Source organism: Sinocyclocheilus grahami, unplaced genomic scaffold (genome assembly GCF_001515645.1).
Source record: "Sinocyclocheilus grahami isolate Dianchi unplaced genomic scaffold, SAMN03320097.WGS_v1.1 scaffold2451.1, whole genome shotgun sequence".
In the NCBI taxonomy this organism is placed as follows: Eukaryota; Metazoa; Chordata; class Actinopteri; order Cypriniformes; family Cyprinidae; genus Sinocyclocheilus; species Sinocyclocheilus grahami.
The window spans coordinates 2,784-19,582 of NW_015507630.1; the positions used below are offsets into that span (position 1 = coordinate 2,784).

General features: G+C 37.1%; 2 protein-coding genes across 2 annotated transcripts; both read left to right on the top strand.

The window, feature by feature from the left end:
- The first annotated feature begins 2,177 nt into the window (after window positions 1-2,177).
- LOC107575060 (mediator of RNA polymerase II transcription subunit 7) lies at window positions 2,178-3,082 on the top strand. The gene is made up of 2 exons (XM_016261471.1): window positions 2,178-2,341; window positions 2,738-3,082. Exon 2 carries the CDS (start codon window positions 2,747-2,749, stop codon window positions 3,080-3,082), a length of 336 nt encoding a protein of 111 aa, XP_016116957.1. The 5' UTR covers window positions 2,178-2,341; window positions 2,738-2,746.
- A 1,236-nt stretch (window positions 3,083-4,318) lies between these two features.
- On the top strand, window positions 4,319-16,507 carry LOC107575062 (LON peptidase N-terminal domain and RING finger protein 1-like). Its single transcript, XM_016261473.1, has 12 exons — window positions 4,319-5,172; window positions 10,239-10,357; window positions 11,126-11,248; window positions 11,422-11,592; window positions 11,851-11,980; window positions 12,351-12,426; window positions 12,891-13,005; window positions 13,203-13,324; window positions 13,562-13,720; window positions 13,925-14,087; window positions 15,266-15,415; window positions 15,515-16,507. Exons 1-12 carry the CDS (start codon window positions 4,875-4,877, stop codon window positions 15,662-15,664), a joined length of 1,776 nt encoding a protein of 591 aa, XP_016116959.1. The 5' UTR covers window positions 4,319-4,874; the 3' UTR covers window positions 15,665-16,507.
- Window positions 16,508-16,799: the final 292 nt, after the last annotated feature.

Genomic DNA, 16,799 nt, shown 5'->3' on the forward strand with positions numbered 1-16,799 from the left:
TAGCTTCTCTTGGTTCAAATGTCCCAAATGAGGACAGGAATGTTAAGACTACAAGGGTAATGTAGTTCGTGATGAAACCATGAAGACAGTTCAGCATTCTTCGCAAAAGTCTATTCCTAATATGTCCATGTTTTTCTGTACATGTGGCCATTTTATATAAACACATGTTCTTGGCCAAAGATCCTACGTGTATGTTATTCATATCCTCATTGGTTAAGAGGATGAAACTCCCCTCGACATATGCCTATATAATATCTGTATTTCTATGAATAAATTGAAGTATTGAGGATACATTTGACTGTGTGTTTTCTTACTTCCCGGCCGTCTACACTTTAAGTAACTGAGAATTCTTCAAGGTGGCAAAGAGAATTTACAAAGGGACCAAATTGTTATTCTTTATTAACAGACAGGAAAGCAGAAGTCTTTGATACATTTTGACTTTACAACATTAATAAGAAAACCGCATCACTGTAAAATAAACACAGTCATTTAAAAAGTAACTTAATTACTGTACGCATCTGCTATTAGCTACAACAAAGCACACATTTTTGTGTAGGTTAAAAGAGTATACATTTATGTGAAGAAAGGATAAAAATTCCCAACATATTTACTGGTAGCATTTTTAATTAAAAAAAATCTTTTCCCCCTCTTTTTACTGAAAACCATACATGATTTTTTTGTTTTCTTTTGCTTTCTTGACTTTTTGTAGGAGGTGCATGAGCCTAACCAATGTTTATAAGTATATACTGTATACACTATGACCAATGATTATGTGTATGTGTGTGTGTGTATGTATATATATTATTTAATAAGCTGAGTTACAACCAACCTAATCAGCTTTTCCTCTAATAAATTCTTAATATAATATACTATTTTTTATTCAGATATTAAAATCAATGTTATACAACACAATAATTAATAAACAAGAAAGTACAACAATTAAGCAGACAAAATAAAGTAGAAAATGCCAGGGAGAATACAAACACACACACACACACACACACACACACACACACACACACACACACACACACACACACACACACACACACACACATACACACACAGTCTGGTCAGCTATATCCTTGTAGGGACTCTCCATAGGCGTAATGGTTTTTATACTGTACAAACCGTATTTTCTATCGCCCTACACCAACCCAACACCTAAACCTACCCCTTACAGGAAACTTTGTGCATTTTCACTTTCTAAAAAAACCCCCCTCAATTTAGGTCCCACCATGACAAAAGTCCCCATGAGCCTGTGTGTATTCAGGTTTAAGTCCCCACTAGGATATATAAACCTGTACCCACACACGCACACACGCACACACACACACACACACACACAAATACAATACTATAAAATACAATATAGCACATATAAGATAAATCAAGCACCACTTTAACAGTTACTCACCCATTTTAGAGCTTTGACCTTTGTAACCAACAGTCCTTGTCTGAAGCAAATGTCAAAGGCAACCTGTCAACAAACGAATAAACAAACAAGAAGTTTAAGTAATGTAAACAAAAATCAAACAAGCAACTCAAAACTGAGAACATCACTTCGTACAATGTCAATTTTCTCTCATTAACGCCAAGATTTTTTTTTTTTAAATAAATAAATTTCAAATATATATTTTTTACATTTTGTTCATTTTATTTATTTTGTTCTTTTTTTCTTTAAAAGACTGGTCTATTTATCAAAATAGTCAAACTTAAATACGCTTTGCTTAGGACCCCCCCTGACCTGTCTTTGACCAATGAAATACCGCGTTGCTAAGGGACTGTGCACCAAGGATTAGTGAAGTTAAAATATCCAAGGCAGTAATATGTTCAGACTCAAGTTCAGCCCTAATACGTTTGAATCAGCAGAAGTCAGAAATAAGACAAGATATGATAATAGAGCCATAAAACCGAAGAAGAATTTCTTTTTCTTTTCTTTTCTTTTTCTCTCTCCTTCAAATCCCGCTTAAGAGGGCTGAGGGAGGACGGAGGAGCTGAACACGCAGCGCCGGATGAAGCTCTATGAAGTCTCTCAGCGGTACAAGAATCAAGGGTGTTTGTATGTGGGTTGGTAGGTTAATCAGGAGATTGTAGATAGAGTGTCAATGGTCCATTTGAGATATAGGTGGCGGTAATGCACTTATAAGTCTGCGATCCGCCGTAAAGCAACAAGAAGAAGAAGAAGAAGAAGACCGTGCACCAATGCATTCCATTCATCTTTAGACCTGAAGAAATCGCGAATCGAGACATGCAAGAGGGCTTCATCGCTTTGCATATGTTTACTGAAAATCTTTTTACGTAGTTGACAGTACTTTTGTTCAGTAAGCCAGCAGTTTCGGTGAGTATTTTTTGTTAAATACTACAGTGATGAGTCCTGCAAAATCGTTTTGCTAATCTCTGAATCATTATTCGGTGAACAGTAGCATTTAGCTTGTAAACTGTTAGCTGTTTCTAAACCAGTATTGTTGACAAACTAAGTTAGGGTTTCTTTTACTGCATTACCAAAGCCTTTCAATATGTTTGTTTTACTGTAATATATTCTTGAACAAAGAATGTGTAAATTGAATCTATTTTTTTTTTCCAAAGCGAATTTTGTTTAAAACAAATGATTGTTGTTTGTAGAATATATCCCCAAGAAATGCTATTATTTATTAACAAATAATAGCATTATTAAATAATGTTACTGGTTAACTTAACCAATAAATTTGATTATTTTCTTGCTTTTCCTGACTAGATTTCCAAAATGGGGGAGCCACAGCAGGTCAGTGCTCTTCCACCTCCTCCGATGCAGTACATCAAGGAGTACACGGATGAAAATGTGCGAAAGGGACTGGCCCCCAAACCCCCTCCTCCTATTCGAGACAGTTACATGATGTTTGGCAATCAGTTCCAATGCGATGATCTCATTATTCGACCACTGGAGAACCAAGGCATCGAGCGCCTTCACCCTATGCAGTTTGACCACAAAAGAGAACTCAAGAAACTAAATATGTCCATCCTGGTCAACTTTCTGGACCTTCTGGACATCCTCATCAAAAGCCCAGGCAGCATTAAGCGAGAGGAGAAGCTGGCACTTTAGTCTAATGAGTGACAAACATTTTAACTAAATGATACATGTATCCTTGGCAAATAACCACAAAGCCTCTGTATTTGCAGCGTCGTTTTAATAAGCTGTTTCCATGTCCTTGACTAGTAAATGCAAGTTTTTTGCTGGCCAATATGCCACTAAACATTTATACTATAACATAAATGAGCACGTGTCACAAGTTTACAAAGATTTATGTAAGTTAGTATGAAAGGATTTCCTAAAATAAAGTTAAGCTTGTGTAGAAGAATAGTAGAACTATTCATGTAAACAAATTAGGATTCATGTTTAATTATATTAACTTAATGTTATTCCTCGCGGTTTGTGGCTATGGCTGTAGTAGTGGCCCCAGATGCTTTAATCTAAAGAAAAACTTCTTCCTACGTGCGGCAAAAGCTGAAATACACAAGAGAAACGCAAGAAAGCAAATCATTATCAAATCACAATTCTTGAACGCCCATATATGTCCATGGCAGTTTGCTTTAGAGGTCGCATTACCGCGGGACCCGACCTGATTTTTTTGCGCCACGGAATTAAATTCCCGAATAAAACGCGGTAGCGGTCGGTAACTCTGGTGTAATTTGAACGGGAGTCTAACAATATCCCGTTCCCGACGTCCATTTAGAACAGCATATCTGCGCTTTATTCTTATTGACCACCTGTACAGCTTGCGCTCAGGACTGTTATTTACTTTAAACAGTAAAGTAAACGTTTTATTTGCGGGGTCTGTGCACAGCATGTACATAACGATGCTCAGAGCAGACTGTACCTGTGGTAAATATACTATCCTCAGACAGAACAGGCAGGTTGTCGATGAGTGACAGAGCAGAATAAGGATGGAGCAAAGTGAGGATGCGCTGTCCTTGAAGGACGTTCAACTCAGTTTTGTTTATATTTTGCTTAGCCTATCATTTTAAATGACAGATGTCGTATTAATTAATTTTTCTTCTGCGACACTTTTCCTACTGTGTTAACAGAAAAATGTCAAACGAATTTAGTATTTTAACAAGACGAATAAAAATAGATATTTTTGTACAACCTACACTTTTTCCTATTGTGTTGTCAATGTTAAACGAATTGTATCGTGACAAGACGAATTAAAATAAGAAATAAAATTTTTGTACTACTAAAAAAATAGTCCCGCGCAGACCTCTAGTTTGCTTTGTAGGCGTCTGTCGTTGAATTAGTGCGCGAGATTCCCTGTTATGAAACGCGGCGTTTGCTGTTTCACAACAGGAGCAGGGAGCCAATGGGAAGCACCACAACGCGTCACGTGTTTTTTTTATTTATGTAATGTAATGGTGCCAGAAGCGAACCCAGTACAATCTGCTTGCTACACAAGAGAAAACTGTTGTAAAATCAGAAAAACAGATCCGTCGGTTGCTTTTTATTTCGTGCTTGCACTGCTTTGATGGAGTTCAGAGGAGTCTCGCTGATCGGACTGAAGCGATTCATCATGCACAACAAGGGAAAACGTTACTCTCACAGCAAAGACTGAGATATGATTGATAATCATACATATTAAATGTATTGCCATATAGATAAGTCAGTTGGAGAGGGAATCATAAAGCATGCTATTGGCACAATTTTGCAAAAACTGTCATCGGCCTTTGGAAGCTTATAAAAGCAGTGATCACGCAATGAGATAGGGCACAGCTTTAAAACTACCCGTGTCGTTTAACTTTTTAATCATGCCACCTTTCTTGCTAAAGGATCGAGCTGTGTAACTTGACAAAAGGCATCAGCTGTTCAACTCTGGAGCTGTCACCGGATTAAAGAGTCGAGCATGGATCTGCTGGAGTGTCCGATCTGTCTGTTCCTCATGTGCGAGCCAGTGACCATGAGCTGCGGTCACTCTTTCTGCAGGAGATGCATGGGAGCTTTCCTGCCCTCGCGATGCCCCACATGCAAAGACCGATTGAAACAGAGAGATGCGAAAAACATCAAGAACAATGTGTTACTCTTCAGCGTCATAGAGAAATGTTGCCCCGAAGAGACTAAGATGAAATGTCACATTCAAGAGAAACTGAAAACGAGCGAGTTTACAGAAGCTCTGCGTATTGCCGATGAAGGGATCGAGATGGGTAAGGATGCATTGCAAACGCCTTTTACCGGGGGAACTGACCTTATGCAACCACGCTGGTGTTTTTATACAGCGGGGAACGTTTAGTGTCCAGTTTCGGTTATGCAAACTTATTTATAGAACATATGCACATTCGCAGTTCTGTCTATGAACATTTTTCCTTTTTTCTGTATATTTTTATTACTATTGCTATTTATAATTTATTGTCTATTCTCTCATTTTATGTATGTCTGCACCTTGTTTGTATTTTCTGTACCGGAAGCTCCTAACACCAAGACAAATTCCTTGTGTGTGTGTGTGTGTGTGTGTGTGTGTGAACACACTTGGCAATAAAGCTCTTTCTGATTCTGAAACTGAAGATGCAGATGCTCGGACTATGGCCTTGTCTCAATGTTGACAACTGAGAATCAATTCGGTTCTTTTCTTTCAAAAATTAAAGAAATGGCAACTGAGTGATTTTGTTATTATGCTTAGTTCCTGTGCTCTAACGAGCGTTCGAAACGTACAGTGCGACTAGTGTTGTTGAACGAATCACTCGATGAGTCGTTTGTTTTTTGTGAGTCAAAACATACAGCACAACCAGCGTAGTCATAATACCGAACTACTGACTCTTATGAGCCGAGTCTTTTTTGTGAATCAAAACACACAGTACGAATCAGAATATCAAAAGAATGATTCTTATGAGCCAGTTCATTTGAATAAACCAAAACATAACCGAAGTCACATACTGACTTTTGACTCACTGAACCGCGAGCTTCATCATGTCTGGCTCCAAATAAACCAAAACATTGTTAGTTACTGTAGCATGTTGTACTTAAGACTCGCGGGAGTTAGTGTTAAGGATTGGTTATTCATATGTAAATACACATTATTATTCAACAGGCATAGCCTACATCATTAATCAGTATTTTATGAAAAATAATGTTTCGATATTTTTATTCCAATATTTTTATTTAGTGTATTGGTTATGGCACTGCATTTATACCACCTCTAAAACGTAAACCTGTATTTTGGTGCATAATAGCAGTTTTGGTTCATAAGTGCGCTAGGTGACATGAAAGGTGCCTAGTTAGTACAGTATATATAGGGTATTAAGACCTAGATTTTAAGACATCTTATATGTCAAATCAAAGCCAACTGTAACCTTTCTTGTTCTTGCTGTACATTATATTTATAACCCATAATAATAACTGGCACTTGCCTTTTATAGGACATTTATGACAGCACACTTCATTCTGCTAAAGTAGGTCAATGAGTTTGTGAACCTCACACTCATTAATGAAAAAAGTAATGCATTCTATGTAATGGAAAAACTCCAGAAGTATGATGATTTGAATTACATTTTAACAAGTAACTGAAATATAGTATTCAATTCAGTTCAAGTTTATTTGTATAGTGCTTTTCACGATACAAATCGTTGCAAAGCAACTTTACAGCAAATTAGGTTTCTACAATATTTAGTGGTAGCTTATCAGTGGTGACTGTCAGTTAATGTACATATGGCAGAAATGTATGGAAAAATCTATTAAAGACGTAATCAAACAGACGATGAACACTATTAACAGCAATTATTATATGATGCAATCAAACTTATAGAAAAATGTGGTAGTTCTGTATGTTGTTTCAGGGTTGGCATCATCTGAGGGCCTCTGAGGGGTCGGCATCATCTCTTCTCAGGTGTTCTGGATCCAGACTGAAGCGTGTGTAAATCCTAGAAACAAATAGAGACATAATTAGCGTAGCTGCTGTTCCAACCAAGCAAAATTGATTTGTTTAACCCAAGCTAAAGAATAATAATGCGCATTTGATTAGATATAACTGCAGTACAAGATTATGAGATGCATTATTTGAATGCTTGGCCAAAGAGATGTGTCTTTAATCTAGATTTAAACAGAGAGAGAGTGTCCGAACCCCGAACGTTATCAGGAAGGCTATTCCAGAGTTTGGGAGCCAAATGCGAAAAAGCTCTACCTCCTTTAGTGGACTTTGCTATCCTAGGTGCCGCTGCATTTTGGACTACCTGTAGCTTGTTTATTGAAGATGCAGGACAACCACCTAGCAGTGCATTACAATAGTCCAGTCTAGAGGTCATGAATGCATGAACTAGCTTTTCTGCATCAGAAAAAGGTAACATGTTTCATAGCTTGGCAATGTTTCAAAGATGGAAGAAGAATGCTGTTTTTGTAACATGGAAAATATGATTTTCAAAAGACAAGTTGCTATCTAATATAACACCCAGATTTTTGACTGTAGAGGAAGTAACAGTACATCTGTCTAGTTGCAAATTGTAATCCAAGAGATTCTGTGTACTGTTTTTTGGTCCAATAAGTAATATCGTTGTCTTATCCGAATTTAATAGGAGAAAATTATTTGTTTTTTACATTTTGAACACACTCCGTTAGCTTATATAATTTAGAAGTTTCATCTGGTCTTGTTGAAATATATAGTTGAGTATCATCAGCATAACAGTGGAAACTAATCCTGTATTTTCTAATAATATTACTAAGGTTCAACATGTATATTGAAAATAGCAGAGGACAGATCCTTGTGGCACTCCATATTTTACAATTGTTACAGTTATAATCGAGATGCAGATATGAACCATGTATATGAACCAAGTATGTGAACCATGTCAGTTCATGTCATCACTTTGGAAAATGCACCAGAGAAATGACGTAAGGAACACACTGAATGCATGTTTTGAAGCCTATAAACACAGGTAGGCAGAAATAATGAAAGCCATATGCAGCAGGAGTTTGAAATCATTTTTTTCTAGAAATATTTGCCTTAGATTGCAGCATTCTAACACAGCGTGGGTTAGTTGAAGATTGTTAGATATTGTCTTTGTGATCCACCTACTCACACAAAAGTGAGCGGAGAGCTGTGGTTGTTGAAAGCAACAGTGATTTCTCAGGAATCTCAGGTCTTCTAAAGGGTTAATGAGCAGCAGGGAAAGTGGGTTAAAACATGTTGTGAGTGGCTGATGTCATTAACAGACAGAAGCCAAGGGTAAATAAAGCTATGAAAACACCTCTAGGGCACACATTGGTGAAATAACATGTCCCCCTAGGTATATAATCTACACAAAGGAGACATATAGTAAGAAGCACAAATACAGTTGTGGAGAATCGGGTGCAATTAATGTATCCTGTGACGGTTTGAGCTAGTGCAGTTTAATAATATTGTAAGGTTCCTCTCTTGTAGATATAGCATTACTCTTAACAGCAACAGTACCATTTGCCCTTTAGTGAATTACGTATCATTTTACAGCCACTGAATGACTATAGTTGAGTATCATCAGCATAACAGTGGAAACTAATCCTGTATTTTCTAATAATATTACTAAGGTTCAACATGTATATTGAAAATAGCAGAGGACAGATCCTTGTGGCACTCCATATTTTACAATTGTTACAGTTATAATCGAGATGCAGATATGAACCATGTATATGAACCAAGTATGTGAACCATGTCAGTTCATGTCATCACTTTGGAAAATGCACCAGAGAAATGACGTAAGGAACACACTGAATGCATGTTTTGAAGCCTATAAACACAGGTAGGCAGAAATAATGAAAGCCATATGCAGCAGGAGTTTGAAATCATTTTTTTCTAGAAATATTTGCCTTAGATTGCAGCATTCTAACACAGCGTGGGTTAGTTGAAGATTGTTAGATATTGTCTTTGTGATCCACCTACTCACACAAAAGTGAGCGGAGAGCTGTGGTTGTTGAAAGCAACAGTGATTTCTCAGGAATCTCAGGTCTTCTAAAGGGTTAATGAGCAGCAGGGAAAGTGGGTTAAAACATGTTGTGAGTGGCTGATGTCATTAACAGACAGAAGCCAAGGGTAAATAAAGCTATGAAAACACCTCTAGGGCACACATTGGTGAAATAACATGTCCCCCTAGGTATATAATCTACACAAAGGAGACATATAGTAAGAAGCACAAATACAGTTGTGGAGAATCGGGTGCAATTAATGTATCCTGTGACGGTTTGAGCTAGTGCAGTTTAATAATATTGTAAGGTTCCTCTCTTGTAGATATAGCATTACTCTTAACAGCAACAGTACCATTTGCCCTTTAGTGAATTACGTATCATTTTACAGCCACTGAATGACTGCAATTATCTGTCTGGTAACATAAACCCTACGAGGCAAAAGTGAGATGTCTGTCAACTCTTTGAATCCAATTAAGAGGCAGTTTCCCGTACACTCAGCATTCTGCCCCACATATACTTTCCCTGTTGTGTAACCAAGGATCCTATGACATAATCTGGTTTTGTATGGGTAACAACCCGGTTATTTCATCTGTCAGAGTGCACATATGTAAGTGACGTAAATACATTTTCCCCCTCTTTATGCAATAATTCATAGAAATGTTGGATTTCCACTCATTGCCAGATCCCTTTGTAGTTGTGTTTGATTAATCTTTGATTAATGCACGCTCATCCACCACTTCCTTTGCTTATTTTGTAGCCGGTGAACTATATCCGTTGCACCTAATTTTTATACATCAGGCATTTTCTTCTCCTTCCTTTTGGATTATGCTATTAGATAGTCATGTAATGTCATCCAAAATCATTACTTTTTAGCTGCGTTGGTTCCGGAAGTGTTTTTTCCATTCATTTTTCCTATTTTAAAAAGTCTTTGTTAAAGTGTTATATGCCACACTCTTAAAAATATATGTTCCAAAATGGGGTTTTCACAGTGTTTTCATAAAATAACCATTCCCTTTGTTCTCAAAATCCTAGACAATTTTAAAATAGGTTGAAATAATGTGAACAGATTTGATCAGGTTTGTCTTTAAAGGTTTATAAGTTAGATTTTTTACATTGGGAAACCCGACTGTTGCATGCTATTTAAGTTAACTATGCACTAATACACAGTGTTTTGATGGTGGTGGGAGGAATGCTTATGCAGAGTGCTGCTGTTCACAGCTGAGTGTTAATGTGCATTTAGGTTGCCCTTTTTGTTAATGCACATTTAAAACGCTCAAAACAGATAAAAGTCTATGTCTGAAATTAGACTGAGGGCCACACTCTCCATCTTTTCTTGTATCTACAGCCCCTGAAGATGTGAGTCTGAAAGTGTGGCGAGCTGAGGCCTGCATGGGCCTCCGTCGCTTTTCTGATGCCCTCCGTGACCTGGATGATCTGTGCTGTGTGCGACCCAACTGGACTGAGGTGAGGGCCGTCTTTGCTGACTGTGCTGATTATTTGCATATAGGGACAAGACTTTTGTTTAGGAACAGTGTTAACAAAATCAGTATCAATTTCAAATTTCACATTTCATCCAGGGTTATTGCTTTTGTTTCCTGCCATTTATTCTGCATACTCACTCTAAAATCTCTAAAATGTCTGTGCATTATCATGACAATGACTGACAGTTTCGCAGTTATGCAAGACCAGAGCACATTGTGGGATTTGACATTATTCTCACAGCAGTATACTGGCATACACCACCATTCAGTTTATATTTATTATGTTTCAGAATATTTAGTTAAATGCAAATAAATGCTGTTGTTATGAACTTTCAATTAATCAAAGAATTCTGAAAAAAAGTACCACAAAAATATTAAGCAGAACAACTATTTTCATTGTTTATAATAATATGAAATGTTTCTTGACCGCCAAATCAGCATATTAGAATGAATTCTGAAGGATCATGAGACTGAATACTGGAGTAATGATGCTGAAAATTTGGCTTTACCGTCACAGGAATAAATTACATTTTAAAACATATTCAAATAGAAAACAGGTATTTTAAAATAATATTACGTTTTTTTTTTTTACTGCATTTGAGATCCAATAAACTTAGCCTTGATGAGCATAAGAGACTTATATTTTACTTCTTACTGACTAATTACAGAATTTTGCTATCATGTTCATTAAATATTTAATAAATTAAATAGCGTTACCTGTGATAATTTGTGTTTGAATTCTGTTTTGTAGGGTTTCTTTCGTAAAGGGAACGTGCTTCTTGAAATGGGAAGACAGACCGAAGCCCTCATCCAGTTTTACCGTTGCCTGAAGCAGCATCCTGATTTTGCCCCTGCAAAAAATCAGATTAAGAAGGTGACTTTTTCAGAAATCGGGTTTGATGAACAGATCATATACTGCTAAACACTTTTCTGGAGATGGAATCATGCCTTATAGAATCATTTTGAGTGATTCAGTATCAAGAGAGCATGTTTTGCTTAAAAACATAAATTAATGTTTCAATGATACACTCACTGATTTGTGTGCAGATCCTGGAAGCAGAGGGCATGGCTGTACCAGAAGAAGTTCCACGGATCCTGCATGTTGTGTCTGAGTACTTGCAAGATCCCTGTCCTATCACCAGCTCTGTAAGCCCCTCATGTCCAGATGGTCAGCGCTACTCCCACAACAATGCTGAAGGTCAAAGTGATCCTGTGCAGGTGAGGTGTTTATGCACAGCACTAATGATGTTGTGTAATGACACTTTTGAAATGTAACATTGGTAAAGTGAGCAACAAATATCAAATGGAAAGATCTGGTATTATTGTTATTGTAATGTTTTTCCAAATATCAATTTATTATAATTGTTTTTTTCATGAAAATAGCCCTTGATACTAATATGGCAATCATCTGGTATGCTTTTCATCAATTATGAAAAGTTTTTGCCCACTCTCAGGCTCTTTCCTGTTCTGTCCTAGAATGCAACTAAAGTGAAGCACGGCACCAGCGGCGAGTGCTGTCTGAGCCTGTGTCAGGCTGTGTCCTTCCTCCCCACAGCTGAGGATGATGAGGAAATGATGATGAAGAGAGAAGAGAAACAGAACAGAGGTGAAGTTATCTTAAAAGTGTTAGTTCACCCAAAAATTCAAATTAGCCCACGAATTACTCACCCCTGAGGCATCCTAGGTGTATATGACTTTCTTCTTTCAGACGAATCCAGTCGGAGTTATATTAAAAATTGTCTTTGATCTTCCAAACTATTATTAATAGGCTCCAGCATCTTCGCGACCCTACAATGGATAGGCAGTTTGGAGAATGGATGGATGAATAATTATTATGAATATAAATATTATTACATTTGACTTCATAATCAAGGCGCAACCAATTCTCCCTTCATTTTACGTCCTCATTAGCATGATCAGACAACAAATCAAAATGACATCTATTCAAGCTTGATTTTGTTTGTTTGATTCTGTAGGTATGTGCAATGCGGGCAGAGAGTCCTGCCTCAGCGTTCTGACAGTGACTGATTTTGAGTGTCCTCTCTGCATCAGGTCAGTGGAGATTTATAGTGCGTCCTGCTTCACTGGCATTATTTCCTGCTACCAGACACTTTCTTTTCCTTTAGCTTTGCTATAGTATTTAAATGTTAGATTACAGCAGGCAATTGCTTATTTGAAGACAATACTTTTGTAATACTTTAAACCAGTGTAATTCAATATAGGGTAAATAACATATAGGGTAAATAACACTGTTTTACTCTTGTTTTGTGGTTCTCCAAATGTATTGCAAAATATTACGGTTATTATCAGCTGAATTTTCCACCGTTGTAGTGGCCTGGATCGGCATCTGCAAAATTATCCTCTTCTTAATGAATAGGATAACACCAGATGGTTAAAAAATCTAGCAGTCTCTCAGCTTGCTGTACATCACTTACACAAGTTGTGCATAAACAGAATTATTTGTTAATTGCCCGCTTCTTATCGTTGCTCGTATCATGATGGATGGATTATCAAAGGTTATTCTATGAGCCAGTGACAACACCCTGTGGACACACCTTCTGCAAAAACTGCATTGAGAGAAGTCTGGACCATAATCTACGCTGTCCACTTTGTAAACAACCACTGCAGGAGGTACTACTAAAACATAGACTCTTACAATGATTACATGTTTCTAACATTTAGAAGCATGTAGAAACATGCCTTAGAGTAAATAAAGACCTAGTAGTCTGATCCTTCTAATGCAAGTCAATCTACAAAAAAAAAAAAAAAACCTGAGCAAATCATGTTACATAGAAGCATCAGTCTCACCGCATTACTTCCTATTCCAGTATTTTAAGAACAGGAAGTACAACACCACCGTGCTGCTGCAAGAGATCATGTCCCGCCTCTTCCCCCAGCAGTTGGCAGAAAGGAAACAGGTGCACGAGGTGGAGATGGCAGAGCTCTCAAAGTGAGTGATAACAGTGATAACAAATAAACAGTAGTCCTGTCTATACGTTACTATCAACTCACATTCCTAAGCTGCTCAACTCCAGTATCTGCAAAATGATGCTTTTCGCAATGAAATGGGACAAAATGAGATGGTTAAAATGTCTAGCAGTGGTTTTAGCAGTCCAGAAGCTGTTGGATACTGGGAAAAGTTATGCAAAAGCTAAATTATTTATTAATTGCACTCTCTTATCTCTAGTTTGACTAAGGACATCCCAATCTTTGTGTGCACGGTGGCGTACCCTGGCATCCCATGTCCACTGCACATCTTTGAGCCTCGTTACCGTCTGATGATGCGGCGATGTATGGAGACGGGCACCAAAAAGTTTGGCATGTGCAGCTACGAGCACGGCAAAGGGTATACAAATAAAAGATCATGCAGTTAGCATCTATCATAACTTCTGCACTATTACAGATTTTAAGAAACTTTAAGTTGTTATTTATTAGATACTGTAAATATATATACACTTTTGCTTTCAACAGTTTGGGGTTAGCAGTGTTATATATGTATATATGGAATAAATATGGAATGCCTTTTTGAACCCAGAATTCCCTGTCACAGCTTTGCAGATTATGGCTGCATGTTGGATATTTTGGATCTGGATTTGCTTCCTGATGGTCGATCCTATGTGGAAACAGTGGGAGGAAGTCGCTTCCGAGTGCTCAGGAGAGGACAGAGAGATGGCTACCACACAGCTGATATTGAGTACCTGGAAGACCATAAGGTCAGAGGTTACAGACTGTCCTAACTTAGATCTAAGGCCAAGAAAAATGACATCAGAAAAGTCTTTATTGCAATACAGTGGTATTAATACGCATGAAGTCAGACTGTATGGCAGATATTCAAAATCTAAACCTTATAACCAGATTATACAACAATTTTCTGCCTGTAATGTAAATTAAATTGTGCTCATGGGGATTTATTACAGAAACATCTGAAATTCAAGAATTCTATTTCATCTGTTTAGTAATCATGATGATTTCAGTTAGTTTAGTCAGATCTTAACCTTAAGATAAGCAGTTTCTGTAAAACAGCCCTTGATGTAAAGGAAATTGCACTTCTCGCATTAAAGATTATAGTTCCTGTCATAATAGATATCTGGCACATGTTTATCTGAGATGTTTCCTGATGGCACACTTCCATTCTATAATTTACCCTAGTGTCTATGTACTTCCTCTAAAAACTCAGTATAGTATTCTCTCACAGTAAGCTGTTGTAATAGCAAGCTTTTCCTGTCATATTTACAATCAACTACTTATATCATAATATAGTGTATTGTATATTATTAACTATAGTAAACATTTCAGTATTTTACATTAAAACATAACATTTTAGTAAAGAAGTTTTAAATACTGTTTTCATAAAGGTGGATCATATTAAGATTTAATTTTTACTCCTGCAATTAAACGTTTTAAAACATGAATGAAATGTTTTTAGGCAACAGTGTGACATTCTTGTGCAGTCTGGTTTTCTGTTATGTTAAAACGCTTTAATCTTCTAGTCATGTTCCCTATGGTTATGTGTCTTAACCATCTAAATAAGGTGTCATGATTAAGAATTTAATGAAAAGCATCTATTAAAGATTCATGAGAGAGAGTTATTACTGCTATCACAAGCCTGAGCCTGTGATGGATTGCTTATAATGACAATAAATACAAAACCTTTTGTTAGTACTGCAAATTTAATATCAAGTAAATACTTAATGTTAATTAGAGTTAATTGCAAGAGTATTCAGCAAACATTAGGAAGAGGAGCTTGTGATTTACCTGCCTGTTAGTCAACAAATTCAAGCTCTTTTCAAACCCATCTACATAACGATTACACAAGCGTTACTTTATCCTGAAGCTGAAGTAAAACTTCTACTTGTTTGTCTACCTGACATTTGCATGCATTTGTGTTTAGGTCGAAGGTGCCGAGCTTGAATTACTGCAGCATCTCCATGACAGTGTGCATCAGCAGGCGAGAGAGTGGTACCACCGTCTGAACAGCCGCATTCAGGAGCAGATCAGCCGGCAGTACGGCATCATGCCCGAGAAAGAGGACGATATACAGGTCAGAGCCTACAGAATATTGCTTTATTAGCAAAACTACAGATCGTGCATTTTAATAGTAACTCCCTAACGAGAATGAATGTGTTTTTGTGCATTGCAGGCATCTGCTAATGGGCCGGCCTGGTGCTGGTGGCTGCTGTCAGTGCTGCAGTTAGATCCAGCCTATCAGACCACCGTTCTGTCTCTGACCTCCCTGAAGGACAGACTGGGTCATCTACGTATCGTACTAGAATACTTCTCTCAGAGCTAGGACGGAGACACATTAAGTGCCCATATATCTGATCACATCACATGCATGCACCACAAAAGACATGAATTATCTTCTGATTTAAACAGAGCGATTTGTTTGCTCTTGCTACAAAATGTAATATTTTTTTGATCATAAACCGTACACAAGATCTCTTGTGGTTGGATAACACATTGGAAAACTATGATATGGGTTGGTTTAAAAATGAGATGACCTGTTCCAATGGTTGTACAACTATTGAATTAGTCATTTAACTAATTCCTACTTCAGTCGAGCACCAAAGAATCAAGGACTCGTTCTACACAGAACAGCTGTTTATTGGTTTACGCTGTTCGCTTCATTAAACATCATCAGAGTGGATGCCAAATGCTGCAGCTAGTTTTGTTGACATACATTTGAGATGTTTCCAGTAGTACAGGGCCCTGGACAGAATTTGTTTTTAAATGTGTAGCTCGCATTTGTGGCCGAGAGGGAAACAGTTGGCCCAAGAGACTGATGACTGAATAGGAGCTCACTGATTATGCATGAATTAAACACTTATGACTACAGCCTCAAAATCTCACAATTCCGGCCGTAAGTTTTAGTAGAATCAGAAATAATATTATCCTCAGTAACAGATGAGGAGTTACATTAATATCGCAAGACTAATGGCACAGAATACACTTCTTTTTTGATGAATGAAAGCTGCTAGCTGTGGTAGTTTCATTCATAGTATTAAATGTGTTGCAAGCTTGCTGGCATGACAGTAGAGAGGAGAGAGGAAGGGATTCCCATTCAAAAATTTGAGGCAAATAAGATTTTTTTGAAAGAAATTAACACTTTTATTTAGCAAAGATGCATTAAATTGATTTAAAGTGAAAATAAATATTTCAAAGGATTTCTCTTTTAAACACTGTTCTTTTTAACTTTCTATTTATCAAAGAATACAAAAAAATAAAATAAAAATCAGCATATTAGAATCATTTCTGAAGGATCGTGTAACACTGAAGACTGGAGTAATGAAAATTCAGCTTTGCCTTTATAGGAATAAATTACATTGTAAATGTATCCAAATATAAAAGTTATTTTAAATTGTTATAATGTTTTACTGTATTTTCCATTAAATAAATGCAGCCTTTCAGAAACATAAAAAATAAAA